Source organism: Xenopus laevis, chromosome 3L (genome assembly GCF_017654675.1).
Source record: "Xenopus laevis strain J_2021 chromosome 3L, Xenopus_laevis_v10.1, whole genome shotgun sequence".
NCBI lineage: Eukaryota > Metazoa > Chordata > Amphibia > Anura > Pipidae > Xenopus > Xenopus laevis.
The window spans coordinates 12,880,055-12,899,415 of NC_054375.1; the positions used below are offsets into that span (position 1 = coordinate 12,880,055).

General features: G+C 45.5%; 2 protein-coding genes across 7 annotated transcripts in view; both read left to right on the plus strand.

Moving 5' to 3' along the window:
* The window catches only part of LOC121400994 (WD repeat-containing protein 91-like), a 1,149,255-nt gene that overhangs the window by 840,870 nt on the left and 289,024 nt on the right, over nucleotides 1–19,361 (plus strand). The window lies entirely within an intron of this gene.
* Nucleotides 13,871–17,678, plus strand: LOC121401002 (caldesmon-like). Its single transcript, XM_041585402.1, has 10 exons — nucleotides 13,871–13,967; nucleotides 14,426–14,467; nucleotides 15,328–15,397; nucleotides 15,497–15,536; nucleotides 15,663–15,750; nucleotides 15,846–15,899; nucleotides 15,991–16,050; nucleotides 16,198–16,271; nucleotides 16,361–16,931; nucleotides 17,503–17,678. The coding sequence occupies exons 2-10, from the start codon at nucleotides 14,435–14,437 to the stop codon at nucleotides 17,551–17,553; spliced, it is 1,041 nt and encodes a 346-aa protein (XP_041441336.1). The 5' UTR covers nucleotides 13,871–13,967; nucleotides 14,426–14,434; the 3' UTR covers nucleotides 17,554–17,678.

The following is a 19,361-nucleotide window of genomic DNA, read 5'->3' on the forward strand; positions in this document are numbered from 1 at the left end:
ACTTTGTGTAGGTATGAGGGTGCTCTTTTTGTGGTTGATGAGCCAGTTAGGGTTTGGATGCAAGTATTTACTTGTTGCTGAGTTATTGATTGTGACTGACCTGTGATTATAATGTCGTCGAGGTGCTGTCACTGCGATACCTTCAGTTCTCAGTGTTGCCAACAGAGCATTGGGTACTTTGGAGAATATCCGAGGTGCTGAGGTAAGGACGAATGGGAGGGCCCAAAACTGAAAAATGTTGGTCGCCTACTGCAAACCTTAGGAACCGTTGATGATGTGGGTGAATGGGGTACATGTAGGTATGTCCACTTTTGACATAAATACTTGTGGCTGAAGAAACTTTAGGATTGTGGGAAGGGATTCCATCTTGAAGCGTTCGTACCAGATGAACTGGTTAAGTGGGTGTAGATTAAGTACTGAGGATAGCCTCCGTCTTTTTTTTTTTGGAACTAAAATTTGACTAATAGTCTTTGAATCTGTTTTTTTGCAGGAACTATGGCTATGACATTGGCTTCTAAGAGTTCCAGAATAATACTCTGTAGTGCTTGCTGTTTGTGAAGAAGCCGGGGCACTAGAGATAATACAAATCATTTCCCTGTGGCTTTCTGTGAAAACTAATTTTGTAACCATGGTTTACAATATTTAATATCCAAGGGTCGGAAATGGAGGCTTGCCATGCTGGCAAATAGTCTATCAATTGGATTTATTTTTGGAGAAAGCATCAGGAATCCTGCCCTTTTGGTGGGATCGGTTTCCTGGTGGAGCGATGTGAAACGCATTGAAACGCCTGCTGGATTGGTCCTGTGATAATTCCGTTTATGGAACTCCCGCTTTGGTTTTCCTGCCGTGTGGAAGGAATGCCCCTTTGCCGCCCGTGACATCTGCTATAATTTGTTTAAGCTCCGATCCAAACAATTGTGAACCAGAAAACTGTAACAAAGTAAGCTTGTTCTTTGAAGCAGTCAGGGCCGGAACGAGGGGTAGGCAGAGTAGGCGCCTGCCTAGGGCGAAATCATTGGGGGGGCGTACTTTTAAGGGGGATTTTTTTTCTCTTTTTCATTTTTTAATTGCTTGGCCTTTAATAGTATTTACTGTAATAATCTGTACCTTCTATTTCAACATGCTGCAGTGGCGGCACATGCGCAGTAGGTGGCGCCCCGTGCATGCATGCGTCAATTACATCACTGACACGACTGGGCAGCAGAGAGAGGCAGAGAGATGGCGCGTTGGTGTGGCTCACACTGAAGACATTTGAAGAGCAGAAAAATCCACCTGGGCTAGTTTTCTGACACTTCCTGCTGACACAGGTAAAGATTGGGGGCAATAAGATGGCTGATGGGCTTGCTCGTAGAGGTACAGGGGGTGTAGTATGATGGCTACTGGGCTTGCTGGTACAGAGGGGGGCAGTATAATGGCTTCTGGGCTTGCTGATAGGGGGGGACAGTATGATGGCTACTGGGATTGCTGGCACAGGTACAGGGGGGCAGTATGATGGCTACTGGGCTTGCTGGCACAGGCGGGCAGTATGATGGCTACTGGGCTTGCTGATACAGGGGGGCAGTATGATGGCTACTGGGATTGCTGGCACAGGTATAGGGGGCAGCATTATGGCTACTGAGCTTGCTGGTACAGGGGGGTAGTATTATGGCTACTGGGCTTGCTGATACAGGGGGCAGTATGATGGCTACTGGGCTTGCTGGTACAGGAGGGGCAATATGATGGCTACTGGGCTTGTTGGTACAGGGGGGGCAGCATGATGGCTACTGGGCTTGCTTGCACAGGCAGGGTAGTATGATGGCTACTGGGCTTGCTGGCATAGGTACAGATTTGGGGGCAATAGCTTGGCTGCTGCTGGCATAGGTATGCAGATGACTTGGGGCAAAATGATAGTTTTGTGGCTGCTGCTGACAGCCTGGAACAGGTACAGCTTGGGGGCAATATGAGGTATTGGCTGCTGTTGGCATAGATACAGATGTCAGCAGTATGATGGTTGCTAGCACTGGTATATGGGGGCAATGAAGAAGGAGGAGATAATTTTATGTGGCTAAATGATGGCAGCTGACATGTTGTGGCAAAGGAATTCCAACGACACACAGGACATTACATATTTATATAAATGAAAACTTTCATTCATTAATGTCTTGGAAGATTTCTTTATTAAAAAATAAAACCTTAATGGTATGTGGGAAATGATAAACGCTGAACGGGGGGGGGGGCGCTGATTGAAGCCATTGCCTAGGGTGCCAAAATACCTTGGCCCGGCCCTGGAAGCAGTATCTCCAATTAGGGAGCCATAACACCCTACAAGCAGTGACAGAAGCTGCTGAGGCTCTGGCCGCAAGGTTGGAGATCTCGAGTGTCTCTTCTCCTAAACAGGACAATGCGGATTTAATTTTGTCAAGCTCCTGCTGATATGTTCTGCTGAGGACGGTGGTGAACTAACTAGTTCCTGGCACCAATATCGGGCTTTTCGTCACCATGGCCGCTGCTGCCGCAGGCCTTAAAACTACTGCTGAACACTGAAAGTCTTTCTTTAATGCAGAGTCAAATTTTCTCTCCATAGGATCCTTTAGGGATCCTGCATCCTCTGCTGGTAAGGTGGTATTTTTTGAAATTCTGACTATAGGAGGATCCACTTTAGGAATTTTATCCCATTTTTGCATGAGGTCCACTGCGACTGGGTAAGTATTGAAAAATGTGGGAGGAATGTGAGCCTACCTCTCTGGGTGAGACCATTCAGCATCTACTGCTTTGGTGATTGACTTAGAGACTGGAAAGGCTCTGGGTCTTTTAACTGCATTACCCAATACTTTATCAGCTTTGGAATGTGCTATCTGTTCCTCTTTGATTTCTAAGGTGGAGAAAACGGAACAAAGAAGACCTTTGACTTCTTCTGGTTGCTTAGAATTGTCTTCAGCAGATTCTGACTCTGAATCTGATGCAGAATCATCTGTATGAGAAGAGCAAGTTTCACTATCCTCTGACTGTGGAGAAGAGTGATTCTCTGAATGTGACCCTGAAGGGGAAGGTGATCTAGGCCTGGAGCGTTTTAATGTTGACTTGACAGTAGGTGTACGGGCTGTTATGGCCTAGTCTACGGTTTGTTGAATAGTGGACTGAAACCACAACATACGGAGTAAAATCTTGTGCTGGCAGGCTCGGTACTTGAGCTGCAGCTGGAAGTGTTCCACTCTGTGGCAGCATTATGCCTGCTGTAGTGTGCTGTTCTGATACATCATTAGTTATTGATAGGCTATCCGCAATATTTAATTGTGTGCCTTGTGAGTTATGAATTTGTGCCTTGGTAATGACCTTTTTTGCTGAAATAAGGAGCACCAGACCTCTTCAAGAGGGAGCTCAAGGCTCATTGGTAAGATGTAGGGAGCACTCCTGAGCTCAACCATGTATGTAGTACTTACCTGACGATTCTGTATCGTTATAGGCTCTACCCGTGACTATACTTATAACAGGGAGCACTATATTAAGATTCTAGTAGGAGAAGGAAAAATGCTGCCTCCTAGGCAGGACAAACTAAAAAAACTGAGGTTGGAGGTGGAGTCACGGGAAGAGGAGGGGAAGGAAGAGTTCTTAGTTTGTCCTGCCTCCAGAGAGGAGCAACTTAACCCCAGTCGTCCTGCACTGACAGGTAGGGCCGTACGGAGAAACTTGTCATGTATCGTTTCACTATTACGAGTGTGTCACGGTCGGCACCCAACACCAGAACAAACGCCAGGCACCCTGGTCTCGGCTCGTGCTTCACCAGTAGTGTGACCGGCTTTGGGCTTCGGGAGGAGCCCTCGGCTTACTTGGATGCCACCTGGACTTAAACGAGAGGTGCAAGATGAGGGTTCTGGATAGGCAGAGGGGCACGACTGTAGAGCAAAGTCTTTGGACAGAAGGTCGTAGTACAAGGCGTTAGGCAATAGAGAAGTCAGATCAGGCCACGTCGAGGCAGGCAGAGAATAAGTGTAGTCAGGCAGGCAAGGGTCAAACCAGGAAGTCGATCAGAGGGTTAAGCAGAAGAGGTAGTCGGTATTCAGGCAAGGGTCAGGATCCAGAGGTCAGAATAGTCAAAAGCCAGTCAGGGGTCACAACAGGAATCACAAACAGGTTCAGACAGATATAGCTTAAGCTCAGAAGCACCAGGAACAAATCCTATCACGGGCGATGAAGAATTAGCGGAGCCCCCTTAAATACCTATTTGAATTTCGCGCCAATGTGCGCTGGTGTCATCACGCCAGCGCACTCGCGTCTATAAAACCCACGAGACGTGGTTGCGCGCATCTTAAGTAGCCGCAACGGCGGTCGAAGAAGAACGGCCTCCCCGCCGCACCACTAGACCACCAGGTACAGTAAGTTCCTGACAGAGTAACACTAGTCCGTCATTGTGTGACAATAGTACATGATACACTGAATGGCAAAACCAATACAATACATTGTCGTAAATATATGGCACAACTAATGTGTTGTTACAAATGTTATTGCTACATGAAGAGCTTTTATATAAAGGTGTTCATTGTAAAGCTCTCGTTTAAGCCATTGGGACTGTGAATTCATCAAAAATATCCACTCGCTCTCTCTGGATAAAGGGCTGTTTCCAGATCTCCCCCTCTTATACCAAGGGACACCTGGGAGAGACCCATTGCTTTTAAAGGAGAATTCAACCCCCAATTTGGATCCCCCTTCCCCTCTACCCTAAATAGGCCCCCTCCCTCCTGGCCTACCTGGCACCCTGGGCAAATGCCCCTAACTTTCTACTTACCCCTCCTTGCAGGTCCTGTTCAGCGGAGTTCACAGCAGCCATCTTGTCTCCTTCGGTCTTCTTCCTGTAGTGATCGCCATTTTTGGGTCACGAAAGTTTCGATAAAAAAATAAGAAATTTCATGACTATGGTGCTCCTAGGGGTCTTGATTGCTCTAGAATGAGCTATTTGAATCACATTCCGTGAATAGCCCCTGTGCGCTAACCGTTCAGTCAGTTCACACGTCCTCCTTTTAAAGAGTTGTAAATCTGAACAGTTACGGCGTAAGCGAAGGAATTCACCAACGTGGATTCCCCTTTTGGTTGCCATTGGGAGATGGCTCTGAAAATGAAGTATGGAATTAGTCGCAGTAGCTTTGCGGTACAAATCAGTACCAATGTTCCCATCCTCTTTGTTGGTGATTGTCATATCGAGAAAGTCAATGCTTACGTCACTGATGGTATGTGTGAGTTTGATATTGAGATGGTTAATATTTAGGCATTTGAGGAAATCACTTAAATCCTCTTTGGTACCAGTCCAAAGAAATATCACATCATAAATGTAGCAAAACCGGTATGAAATGTATTGGGTGTATTGGGCCATCTGATCTCCCAAAACCCAATTGGCCTCCCACCATCCCATGAATAGGTTTGCATATGTGGGGACGAATGCTGCACCCATAGTAACACCTCTTAGTTGTAAATAAAATGTTTCATTGAATACAAAGAAATTGTGATTAAGACAAAAATCTGTAAGATCGGCCATGAAATCTATATATTGTCCCAATCACTTTCTGTTTCCATGAAATATCGTACGGCTCGTTAGCCTTGTTTATGGGAGATGGAGGAATAGAGGGATTCTACATCACATCTGTCACGATCGCCGCCCGGAGCAGTCCCAGGAGCTCCGGGCAGCATGTCCTCCTCCACCGGCGTCGCTCCCAAAATGGCGGCGCCCATGGTCACCACGTGGGTAGCAGCGCCGGCGCAATGACGTCAGCGCGGCGCAGGAACGCCAGCGCATTGACATCGGTGTAAGGACGCCAATGATGTCACTATGGCGCCAAATTCAAACATAAAAGAGCAACCAAGATGCCCAAGTATAGTATACATTTCTTGTGTGTATCCTGGGTTCCCTTTGAACTGTTATTATATTAAATCTTGTTCCTGACTGTTATCCTGACCCTGCCTGGACCTTGGATCTTGCTTCTAATCTGCCTGCCCTTGAACTCTTCCCTGAACTTTGATTATCTGTTTGATTAACCCTTTGGACACCGCGACTTTGATCCCTCAGAGGGCTTCCTCCTTGATCCTGACAACCTCCCTGGTGGGAGCTCCCGGCTCCCTGACAACATCCCACCAGATATGTACCCTTATCGATTACTGCAGAGCTTATATTTCTGGGAGGAATGAATTTACTCTTGGGTTTCAAAGATCTCACGGGATCGGTTTGTTCGATCAGTAAGTCATTCCGATCGGAAAGGGCTTGTTGAAATGTTATTTACTCAGTTGTCAGGTTAGATGTGATGTGTGTCAAATTGTGTGGGTTTATTGGATCTGGTATAGCCATTAAGGGATTGACCAAACCATGCTCATTTTGTGTAGTATCTTGGTGGAAATGTTTCTTGAGCAAGAGTTTCCGACAGAAAAGGAAAAAATCTTTACATAAAGTGAAGGGATTTACATCATAACTAGGAGAGAAGGACAGACCCCTCTTTAGAACTGTATTTTGACTTTCAGAGAGGATATGATCACTGAGATTAATGATATTTAATGTCTCTGAGTTTTCCTCCCTCTGTTCCGATCGCGTTCCCAGTGATCCTGACGCCGATAGGCCCATTTGTCTCTGTTTCTTAACTCTCTTCCCCCCTCTCCTGACCCTCTTCTGCTTTCTATCCCTAAAAAAGGTACCGTAGTGTTAGCTTGGGTAGGATTGGTGGCACTATCATCATCCGATCTTTCTGATCTAGATAGATCACTTTGGGATGTATTTCTACTGGTAACTCTACGTCCCCATTTGAACACCGTACCCATAGTATAGTCCGTAGCGTCTCTCAAATATTTCTGTTTCTTTCTATCCATTATTTCTTGTGCAACTGTATTAATTCTGGACATACGTGAGATGTATACTTCATTCTGAGAGAATTCGGATAAGGTTTCTCAATATCATTGATCTTAATAGTTAGATCAGATACAACCTGTTGCTTGTGTTCACGAGTTCGAGTGAGTAGTTGCATAGAACATTTATGTAGTATCTCCTCCCACCTCCTCTTAAAGTTATCATCACGAATTTCAAAGGTAGGGAGGATCCTAATGCGCAACCCCCTAGAGATAATATTGTCCTCTATAGATTTGTTAAATGTGGAAACCGACCACCATGCTTTGGTCAACTTAATCTGTTGCTGCTGGTATTCCCATAGCAACCATTTCCAGTCGCCTTCTGATTGGGAGCTATTACTGCCCGTTTCAACTTGGAATACATCAGACAATTGAATTGACCACTTCTCAAAACGAGATTGCAAATTAACAATGTGGCTGACACGAATCTACCCAAACAGATCAAGAAGATGTGCGCTACACCCAGACATTCCAAAGGAAGATAGGAAAGAGTAATAATGAGTAAGAATGGAGTATTGGGGAGCACCAACCATCAAGCACAGTAGATGGTGACCAGGTTCAGATAATTAATTGTATATGGGAGGGATCTCAAAGTGGGTGAAGGGGTTGGTATTGTGATGGGCATTCTCTGAGTGACTGTGCTGGGTATCACATTTTGGTGGTATTTAAGATTCCCAATACCCACTGTGACCATTAAACTATTACTGGTTACACAGGTGCGTTAGCATTTTACTTCCTTAACCCTCCCATTAGCCGGTCAATCAGTCCCCTGCTTCTAACTGGTCTTTTAATGTTGCAGACTGGACACCGATTTTAACGGATCAATAAAAGTTACGTTTTAATTTTAATACTTCATATGAGCCCCGGAGCTTATGGATGGGAGGGTGCAGTTATATGGGTCAGTGCTTTGATTTTTTCTCTCCTCTCACTATACAAGTCTTTAGGGCACCTGCACCCATGAGATTAGCAGATACACCCATGTGCCCCTCATGTGTTACCCACACAAACATTAGCCGGCGGTCTCTGTTGGGCGATGCTCGTGGCGCAGGTAATGTACCTTGTAAAGTCATGTTGTTCCATAATGGATGTGAGTGGGATGGTAAATATTTAATGTCTCGTTATCTTGTTCATTTCCACAGGGGCTGAGTCAGGAGCTTGTACTTTGTCTGCCTGTGAATATACTGTATATATATATATATATATATATATATCCCATTAGATTGTGCCTTTAATGCACCTCCAGGTCCTGATGCTTCGTGCATTTATAGTTAATGATCCAGAATTATTGATCAGATGTTGTTTCCTATCTCACCCAGTTTTCATTGAACACAAATGGAGCCCAGGCTAAGTGCCCTGCAGTTTGTGGAATCAGCACCAGGGGGCACTGGTACGACCCACAGCATTTCAAAATTAGAAAGCAGGAGAAATTAGACCATGCCCCCCTAATTGCCTCCATCATGCCCACAAACTGCCCCAAACCCAACCCACTTTCCAGTTTTCTCCACCCCTTTTGGGGCGTAAAATTCAGCACCGCCCAATCGAAATCAGGAAAACTGGTAGAACTGTTAATGCACAGTACTCTCCCCTCGTACTGCAGTCTCAACACTTCTGTACTCTCCCCCCGTTCTGTACTCCCCCCTCATACAATACTCTCCCCTCATACAGTACTCTCCCCTCATACTGCACTCTCCCCTCATACAGTCCTCTCCCCTCATCTGTACTCTTCCATCATACATTACTCTCCACTCAACGCATCAGGCAGGGTTGCCAGGTCTAATTTTAAACCACCAGCCTGGCAGCCCTGACATTGGCATTTGAATTCTCGCACACATGGTAAACACACAATATCCTACACTTTATTATAAAGAATAGGTGGGATACAGCAGAAACATGGGAGTTAGTCAGGAATGGGACAACCCCGTTACCTGAAGCCCCAATGCTCCCTCGGATGATGTCAGTTGAATATCGATAGTGATGTCAGAGTGTTGGACACAGATAAAAACAAAAAAAAGCAGCAGTGCAGGGGAACAAATTACTAGAAGTGAATGGGGAGTTGTTGATGCTTTTCTGTGACCGGTGTGGGATCAATACTAGTCAGTTTTATTTGCTGCCCTCGTGCAATTACTCCCGCACATATAACACCCATGAACTGACCTTAACCCAAGTGCAACTCACAACTAATAAGATGCAGAAAATAAAGCTACAAAGCTCTGAGCTTATAATTCCTTCCCACAGGCCCATTCCCTCTGATTCATTCAAATATTCTTTAGCCTCCTGCCCACGCACAGCCCCAACTCTGATCCCATCAACTTAATAAGAAAAAAAAATATGATTAAAATAAATAATGAAGGCCAATTGAAAAGTTGCTTAGAATCGCCCATTCTATAAAATACGAAAAGTTAACTTTAAGGTGAACCACCTCTTTAATATAGTGGCCCCACCCTGGGGTAGAGTCCTGCGCGGAAACAATTTTTGAAACCCAGACCTGTAACCCACACCCACATTTTTACCTACATGACCCGCAACTGCCTGATCTGCAAACTGATCCGCGACACGCTGACCACCATAAAGCAGGAAGTGCCGTTGCTGGAAACGGGAAGTGATGTCATCATTAGTGGGCTAGGAAGAAAAAAAGAAAAAAACGTTTAAAGGAGCATGACAAGGTCATTATTTGCAGCTTTTAGTTATATAGCTTTTTATTCAGCAGCTCTCCAGTTTGCAATGTTAACAGCTATCTGGTTGCTAGGGTGCAACTGACCCTACCAACCAAGTGGTGGTTTCAATGAGAAACTGGAATATGAGCTGGAGATACCAAAATAGAAGATCAGTAATAAATACCAATGACAACAAAATTAATCTCTTAAAAACACAGCCCCTAGTACAACAGTTTACGGGCTACCTGGGGACTACTCTGTGACCCCTATTTGAAAGCCAGGTCAGAAGAAATTAAAATAAAAACTGAAGAATGAACACAGTAGCAGTTCCATGTATAAATAGTCCCAGAAATCATTGCAGGATGGCACAGGGGCAATTTCATGTATAAATACCACCATTATGTGTAACTTTAGCCAGTGTACATGACAATGATGTCCATCCTGCGGCCCTCCAGTTGTTACAGGGCTTCAAACACAGAAGTAGAAGTACTGGAAGAAGGAGGGCTGCAGGTTGGACATTACTAAGGGCTTCCACATACCAGGTAGCAAGAAGCCCATCAGTAGCCACCACTGCACTGTCTATGACTGCACCCCTGTCATCCCAGCACCGCTCTCAACTAAAAGACTATTCAGCTCAGCATCTGGTGCCCCTACTGGTTCTGCACTTCTCCGACCCCTAAGTATCATCTCCCTCCACGGCACAGGGACAGCTGCTCCCTTTCCAGGGTCAGGTACTGACACCTGCCGCCTGCTAAGTGCTGCCATTAAATACAGAGAAGCCAGAAACGGCAGCAGCAGAAAGTTGCACTTGGTGCCCCATCGCGAGAGTCCATGGATCCTCCCGAAACTGAGTAAAGGCACCAGCACACGGGGTCAGCTCATGTCATACCTGGGGGAAGAAACTTCTCCTTAGTTTTGCCTCGCTCCAAAACCCACCGCCCCAGAGCAATGATACATGGGGAGAGAGACTCTACTCGGTTGCATTATTAGTAATTTTACACTTGCAGTGGAAATCCTGTGCCGGTGCTGGAGGAGAGAAGAGAAGCAGAGAGGTCCGCACTTCACCCACAAGTTTTTCTGTTGTTGCTGCACTTGTCAGGCTGCAGCCAGAGTGAGAATGAACAGACGTACTTGCAAACACACCGTGACGTGATTGGAGCAGCACTGCCATACCGCCAGCGGCCTTGAGGGGGTTCTGCCACTGGGCTTCCTCCTGTCTCCATCTGCTTCCGGCTTCCTCCTTCTTGCGCTCTCCTCTGCCCCCTACCTATCAAGAAATCTCCTGTGCAGGCCTGACGCTGAGGAGGGGCAAAAAATAGATTAATAAAGTTTAAATAAAAAAGAATTATCAGGCTGCCAGTGGGCCCCGAAAAGCAGTGGGCCCTGGGCAGATTCCCCTTTTGCCCTGATATTAAAGTGGCCCTGGACAAGGTCAGTGGGTAGTTCATGCCAACGGCACAATCACCTGGTTATCAACTTGTCCATTAAATGGGCTGTTCAACTGTCAGTTAGCTTTTAGTATGTTATAGAATGGCCAATTCTACGCAACTTTTCAATTGGTCTTCATTATTTAATTTATATTGTTTTGTTATTTACCCTTTTTTTCTGATTCTTTCCAGTTTTCAAATGGAGGTCACTGTCCCCATCTAAAAACAAATGCTCCGTAAAGCTACAAATGATCTATTATTGCTCTTTTTTATTATTCCTCTTTCTATTCAGCCCCTCCCTTATTCATATCCCAGTGTCTTATTCAAATAAGTGAATGGTTGCTAGGGTAATTTGGACCCTACCAACCAGATTTTGGAAAAAGCTGCTGAACAATTTAAAAACCACAAATAAAAAATGAAAACCAATGGCAAATTGTCTCAGAATATCCCTCTCAACATCATACTAACAGTTAACTCAAAGTGAACAACCCCTTTAAGTTAACTGTTAGTATGATATATTGGTTTTCACTTTTTATTATTTGTGGTTTTAGAGTCATTTAGCTTTTTATTCAGCAGCGCTCCAGTTTGCAGTTTCCACAATCTGGTTGCTAGGGTCCAAATTACCCTAGCAACCATGCATTGATTGGATTAAGAGACCGGAATATGAATAGGAGAGGCCTGGATAGAAAGAGGAGTAATAAAAAGTAGCAATAACAATTACTGAGCATTTTGTTTTTAGATGGGGTCAGTGACCCCCCACATTTGATATCTGGAAAGCATCACAAGAAGGCAAATAAATAAAAACTTTAAAAAAGAAATAATGAAGACCAATTGAAAAGTTGCTTAGAATTGTTTGTTCTATAACATACTAAACGTTTACATGAAGGTGAACCACCACTTTAATATGAAGGCCCCACCTTACGGTAGAGTACCCGCACCCACACCCACATTTTTACCTACCTGACCCGCAACTGCCTGATCTGCAAACTGATCCGCGACACGCTGACCAACATAAAGCAGGAAGTGCTGTTGCTGGAAATGGGAAGTGATGTCATCAGAATTGCTCTAGGCAGAGAAAAAACATTTTTAAAAACTTTAAAAAAAAAGGAATAAAACTTTTCAAGATCCACAACTTGACCTGCAAACCCTCAGACCACCAACCTGCATCTGAAAGGCCTTACTACAACCTACAGGTTCGCTGCTTTTTTGGGGGGTACCCAACACCCTGCAGGGCTCTACCCTGGGGTACTCAGACTCTTAGGACTGCCCTGCCTGGGAGCACATGGAAAATGGCACCAATCAGCTCTCCAACACTTGGATGCTCCATTGGGGTAACAGATTAGGAGACTGGTATATTTTTCGCAATTTTAAAAACAAACATGAAATCATAAGTGTAGGGCTCAGGCCAAGAGCACCCGGCCACGTGGATTGAACGGTGAGCGACTATAGAACCCAAAGGCCTAATTATAGTTGGATTGGTGGGAGTTTAATAGACAAAGAGGATATAGCCGCTACGGGTGCTGGATATATGTATATATAATTTGTGTGCTATGAACAACAGCAGCAGCACTGATTGGAACCCTGGCTGATGAATGAATGGATCCAACAGACTCAATAGGCCACACATACAAAGCAATGCTCAGTGTACTTAATAGGCTGTGTATGTACTGCACATCTAATTAGAAATAAATGCCATATAAACCTCACTCATCAAAATGGGAAACTTGCCCTTTAAGAGCAGGGAACAGAGGTGACTTCACCCGGGCGTTGTGACAGTTGGTTCAGTCCGTTGGTTGGCCCTGTGGTGAGAGGTAAGTGGACTTTCCCTCTGGGAGACTTCTTGTCAAAAAACTTTATTTTAGTGCAAAAAGAGGCAGGAATTAGGGCAATGTTTTCCCCCCAGACTAGTGGGTGTTGCGCCTCCCACTGATTTTAGTGAATTTGAAGGTTTTTCCCCTAAAATGTGCTTGGGAGGAGCCTTTAATCTTAGTGCTGGTTGGGAGACACAGACCAGGATTTGTCAGTTACACAGGACTGTCGCAAATATTCACATTTATTAATGAAGGGAACATTTGGGGACCCCTGTACCTCACCATAAGCTGCTTCATTTGTGTTCCCAGTACTGACAGGCTCCTTCGAGATTTGCCCCTCTGCCCCCTGGTATCTGCCCCCAGCCCTGCTCTTATGTACCAACATTGTAGCTAAATACATGTTCCCTTTATCCAAGTCTGGAACTAGGGGTGGGAAGCAGAGGCACGTGCCATGGGGACAGTAGGGGGTGATAGTAAATGAGTGGGGGACATACAGCAGGTCCCAGAGAAGAGAGGTGACTTTACCCATAGGGATTTGACAGTTGGTTTAGTTCGTTGGTTGGCTCTGGGTTAAGTGTATATTCTCTCCAAGACATTTTTTTGCCAAATATCCCTTATATTAGTGAAAAATGAGATAGTTGGTGACCCCCAGTCTGTAACTAGGGGTGGGAAGCAGAGGCACGTGCCATGGGGACAGTAGGGGGTGATAGTAAATGAGTGGGGGGGACATACAGCAGGTCCCATAGAAGAGAGGTGACTTTACCCATAGGGATTTGACAGTTGGTTTAGTCCGTTGGTTGGCTCTGGGTTAAGTGTATATTCTCTCTGGGGTTATTTGACAAATAACTTTTACTACAATAAAGAAAAAGGGCACAGGACCTGACAAAGCTCAAGTTTAGGGGACAATAGATCTCTGCCTTCCTCTGTATTATATAGGAAATATTAAGCACTAAATTCATTAACTTGCCTTTTTATTCTCTTTTCTATACAGATTGCTACAGAGCTTTTCCTGCTTTTTTTGGACTGTGATTTTGCTGTTACACCTGCCTGATAACACCTGGGTTTATTTTTGGCTTCTCCATTGTTCAGTCACATCCATCTTCATCTGAACAGTGTAAGAGAGAGCCAGGGGTTCCTTAGGGAGACCCCCTTGGGGTGCCCCGGCCTTGTGCCGCCCCCAATTTATTTTTTTAACATCGGAGAATCTTCTTGAAGAGGTAAATCTTGCAAATTCAACTGATTCAGCACATGATTTCTTCTTCAGCAAATCTGCCCTAAATTCACTTGAGGGGGGTCCCACGTGGCTTTGTGCATATGAGCCCATACGGTTACTGTATATGGGATTTATAAGAAGCCAATCCATCGCTATCAGCAGCATTAATAATACAAATAGGGGAATATACATAAGGAAATAATTGCCTTTAAGTTTACTTTTAGTATGTTATAGGATGGCTAACTCTTAGCAACTTTTCAATTGGTCTAAATTAAAGTTTTTTTTATATAGCTGCTGAATAAAAAGCTAAATAACTCAAAAACCACAAATTATAAAAAATGAAACCCAAGTACAAATTTTCAGAATATCACTCTCTACATCATACTAAACGTTTATTTAAAGGTGAACAAACCCTGTAACCGTGACTTCATTTTGCCTGATTGTGTCCATTTGTCCCTTTAGGTGTCGACGATGGAGGAGATAACGATCAAGACATCTCTCCTGGTAATGCCTCAGTGTAAAATAAATCCTCTCTCATCTGAACTGCTGTTTCCCTTTCACTCTTCTATAAAAGGGGAAGGAAACCTAGTTGGCGCAAAAACCCTCCCCCCCTCCCGTGTGTTGCCCATCCTCCCTCCTCCCCCCTGGCCTACCCGTCCCGCTGGGTAAATGCCCCTAACTTGTTACTTACCCTTCTGAGCAGGTCCAGTCCAGGGAGTTCACAGACGACATCTTCTTCCACGCGATCTTCCTGCTTTGACCTGCGCATGCGCAGTAGGAGCATTTCGCCGGTACGATCTACTGCGCATGCGCCAAAAGTACTTTGTGACTTTCGGTGCATGTGCAGTAGATCCGTACCGGCGAAATGCTCCTACTGCGCAAGCGCCAAAACGCCGTTCACAGCAGGAAGAAGATCACGTGGAAGAAGATGTCGTCTGTGAACTCCCTGGACTGGACCTGCGCAGAAGGGTAAGTAACAAGTTAGGGGCATTTGCCCAGCGGGACGGGTAGGCCAGGGGAGGGTGGGCAACACACGGGAGGGGGGGGAGGGTTTTTGCACCATCTAGGTTTCCTTCCCCTTTAAGCAGCTGTCTGTCTGTCTGTCTGCACTGCTTCCTTTTATACATACAGGTGGGAGCTGCCATACCATTTTCCTCTGTGCGGGTAGAACTGACATCCATGAAAAACAACCACTACATTTATTTCCTTTTTTCAGAATAAAATCTCCTTATTCCTGCAATATTTGCCCCATAGAAACCCCAAACCCTTTTCTGTCTCTATTCTCCTCAGATCCAGACTGACTGTGAGCAGCATTTAGAGCCATTTAGTATTCTGTCCCTAATGCTCTTTCCTTTCACTTACAGCCGCTGTACGTCGTCCTGGAGGACTTCAGGGAGGAAGACACCGACTTTAAGGCCCTTGCCTCTTATTACGGTAAAATCCTATTTTATTTATCAGTTCCTACGTTTTATTATACGTGAATTCCTTTCCCCCTTTAGCTCAGTATTTAACATAAATGTGTTTTTCCCACAGAACATCACTACCGGGTCTACTATGGCAAGAACGTCGTCCTGTAAGTAAAACATAAATGCTCTTATTACATGTTGGGAATCATTTGCTATTGCCCCAGGGGTAAGTGCAAGGGCAATAAGGCTGGAAAATGTTTTTATTAACGCTCAGTGATATTTTTCTTTTTCAGAGAGGACTTTATTCTTCGATATTTCAGCGACCCGAGGACGACGCACAGAGACAACATTTATGAGTACTGGGTGTTGATCCATTATCTGGTATGTAATGCAGAATAGATGTCTAGATAAATAGAGAATAAATGATATTAGATTGCCAGCTCTTGTGTAACGCTGCTACTTTCTTTATGTTACAGGAAGTGCTCGAGAGGGAGTGTGTCGCCCTCTACAGTGAGGAGTTGCTGCCTCCTGTAAGTGTCACTATTATTATAGGAGAGGTTATTATTCACTGTGTGTCTCTATAATAATTATATTATTAACATTGACTCTCTCCTTCCACAGGAAGCATCATCGGAACACTGGAGATGGGGGCAGCATTTCGAGTATCTGCGGCTGCAGAATGTAAGTTCCCCCATCACATGGGAATCCCACACCCTCACTGCCCTCAGCGTATAAAGGTACTATTAGCAGCACATATACAGACATAATCATAACTGTCTCCTTTCTTTCCCCTTTGCTCCTATCCTTGTGCCTCCCCTGCACCCGCAGACTATCCAATGGCACCTTCACCAGCTTGCCATGACGCTCTGGGAGAGGGAGCAGAAGCTGCAGGAGGCTGCTGGGTATGTATTTTGCACTAAACACTTTCAATTACGCTTACTGCCACTTTACAATAATGACAATAATGACATTTATTTCCCTTCAAATCTAGTGAGGAACAAAATGCAAGTCCTGCAGCTGAGGGAGAGGAGGAAGGAGCTCATGCAGTGGAGGAGGAGAAGGAAGAGGGAGCTCCTGGAGTACAACAAGCTCCTGCAGCAGAGGAGGAAGAGCAGAGAGAAGAGGGAGCTCCTGGAGAACAAGCTCCTGCTGCGGAGGAGAGAGAAGATGGAGCTCCTGGAGAAGAACAAGCTCCTGCAGTGGAGGAGGAAGAGCAGAGAGAAGAGGGAGCTCCTGGACAACAGCAAGGTCCTGCTGCTGCAGAGGAGGAGAGAGAAGAGCGAGCTCCTGGACAACAGCAAGCTCCTGCTGCTGCTGAGGAGGAGGAGAGAGAGGAGGGAGCCCCTGGGGAACAACCAGCTCCTGCACCGGAGGAGGAGAGAGAAGAGGGAGGCCCTGGGGAAGAACAAGCTCCAGCACCGGAGGAGGAAAGAGAAGAGGAAGTAGCAAAAGAACGAGCTCCAGAGGTGGAAGAGACCTTCGAAGATCCTCCGGTGGTAGAAAGGCCGACCCTCCGAAAACGGGTCAAGAAGGCCATAATGAAGAGGCTCCGCAGGGTTTGGGTAATGTATCAATTTACTGACAATTACCCTTCTTCTAGAGATACCTCATGTTGTCCAATGCAGCTCCACCTTACTTCCTGCTCTTCTGAGCATTTTCAATCAGAACAATAGAAAGGAAGTCATACACCCTGTCTGTTGAGCCCGCAGGCTGATCACTTTGAGGGCGCACCCCATAGACCAATGTTTGGCTGCCTTTAGGGTGTAAGAGGTTGCTGACAGGGATCTAAGTCTGCAGATAAAGTGTTGATTGTATAGTAGGCCAATAACAGGGGAGGCAGGTAACTCTTACAGGGCTGCTGGACATCTGGCTTAGATATCCACCTTTGGAAATGGGTTGCCACTGGCTAATGGACTGGCACCAGCTGATCAAAGAGTATAAAAGAATAAATGGCAGAGGCTCAGACTGAGATTCATAAGAGGCCCTGACATTCCATGTGTAGAGAGACCCAAACAGTCCCCAAAGGCCCAAAAATAGTGCGCTCTTAAAGCAACACTGAGCCTTTTATATCATAAAGAAACAAGTGTTTGTCTTTATTCTTATCTTAACATTTTCTAAATCTTTTCTTTTCAGCATTCCACCCAAAGACTCACCTGCTGCCGCCGACCCACCACCACGGCCTGAATCCTTTCCTTCCAACCTACCTATCCCGAGAGCGTATGTCTGTGTGTGTCTGTCTGTTATGTACAGGAGGGAGAGTGGGGGTTATGTACAGGAGGGAGAGTAGGGGGTTATGTACAGGAGGGAGAGTGGGGGGTTGTGTATAGGAGGGAGAGTGGGGGTTGTGTATAGGAGTGAGAGTGGGGGGTTGTGTACAGGAGGGAGAGTGGGGGTTATGTATAGGAGGGAGAGTAGGGGGTTGAGTATAGGAGTGAGAGTGGGGGGTTGTGTACAGGAGGGAGAGTGGGGGTTATGTATAGGAGGGAGAGTAGGGGGTTATGTACAGGAGGCAAACTAGGAGGTTGTGTATTGGAGGGAGAGAAGGAGGTTGTGTACAGGAGGGAGAGTAGGGGGTTATGTACAGGAGGGAGAGTAGGGGGTTGTGTACAGGAGGGAGAGTAGGGGGTTATGTACAGGAGGGAGAGTGGGGGTTATGTACAGGAGGGAGAGTAGGGATTTGTGTACAGGAAGGAGAGTGGGAGTTGTGTACAGGAGGGAGAGTGGGGGGTTGAGTATAGGAGGGAGAGTAGGGGGTTGAGTATAGGAGGGGGAGTGGGGATTATGTACAGAAGGGAGAGTGGGGGTTGTGTATAGGAGGGAGAGTAGGGGGTTGTGTATAGGAGGGAAAGTAGGGGGGTTATGTATAGGAGGGAGAGTGGGGGTTGTGTATAGGAGAAGGTTGAGGGGGGTGTATAGGTGAGGGGTGAATAGGAGGTAGGGGTGTATAGGTAGGGGGCGGGGGGCGTCTAGCCATGATCCAGGGTGTAGAACCGACTGCCGTTTCTAGGAGTCAGGAAGGAATTTTTACCTTCAGTGCAGATTGGCCCCCATAGCACTCTAGGGTTTTTCTCCTTCCTCTGGATCATCCACTGTTAGGGAGGCCCAAATATAAATTGCCTATTAATTGTAATAAATCCTGTGCTCACCGCCAGGTTTCTCCATAAATATGTCTCTGTGTTTTTCTTTAATCCCTATGGTGAATATTGAGGGAAGGGGCTCCTGTGCCTCGTTCTACTAAAGATGACTGAGCGGTTGTGTGAGGGTAAAACTGGGTGGTGGTGCTGATACAGGGGTTTAGTTGAAGAAGGGAATGGGTTAATATCTCTGCAGGGTTAATTGATTAATATGTACATGACGGGGCTGAAAGACATAGGGACACATACTGATCTCTAATGATTGGAGGGAACTAGAATATTGCTTTACTCCATAGGCCACAATGTAACAGCATTTCCATTCAAGTCCAAGGCCCCTTTCTTAACACTGGAATTCCATCCACTTCCCACCAGCCTATTGTCACTATACCAGACATTTAGTATATGAAGGAGCTTGATATTGGCCAATGACTAAGCTGCATTTGTTTTTGGGTACCACTTTCTCCAGGTTATGAGACGTCCTTTTGGGGTGGGGGGTTCCTGCTAAAGCGATTGAGTTAAAAACATTGGTGGCCTGGGGCCCTAAGAGTTAAAAACATTGGTGGTCTGGGGATCTAACAGTTAAAAACAATGGTGGCCTGGGGCCCTAAGATTTAAAAACATTGGTGGCCTGGGGCCCTAAGAATTAAAAACATTGGTGGCCTGGGGCCTAAGAGTTGTAAGTGGAACTGAGATGAAATCCTGGAGAAACGCACAGAAACCATTAAATGGAAAGTAAAAGATTCTTTAAAAAAGTGCAAAAAAAAACTGATAAAAGAAAGAGGAAAGAAGACAAGTGAAAAAGGGAAAGAAGAAAATATTTAGTGGAGTATAAAAACAAATTGGCCAACAGGAGCAGTT

Coding starts and splice junctions, on each gene's coding strand:
- LOC121401002 (XM_041585402.1), top strand. CDS start 14,435: ATGGAGGAGATAACGATCAAGACATCTCTCCTG. Junction 14,468..15,327: donor CGATCAAGACATCTCTCCTG/GTAATGCCTCAG, acceptor TTTCACTTACAG/CCGCTGTACGTCGTCCTGGA. Junction 15,537..15,662: donor TATGGCAAGAACGTCGTCCT/GTAAGTAAAACA, acceptor TTTCTTTTTCAG/AGAGGACTTTATTCTTCGAT.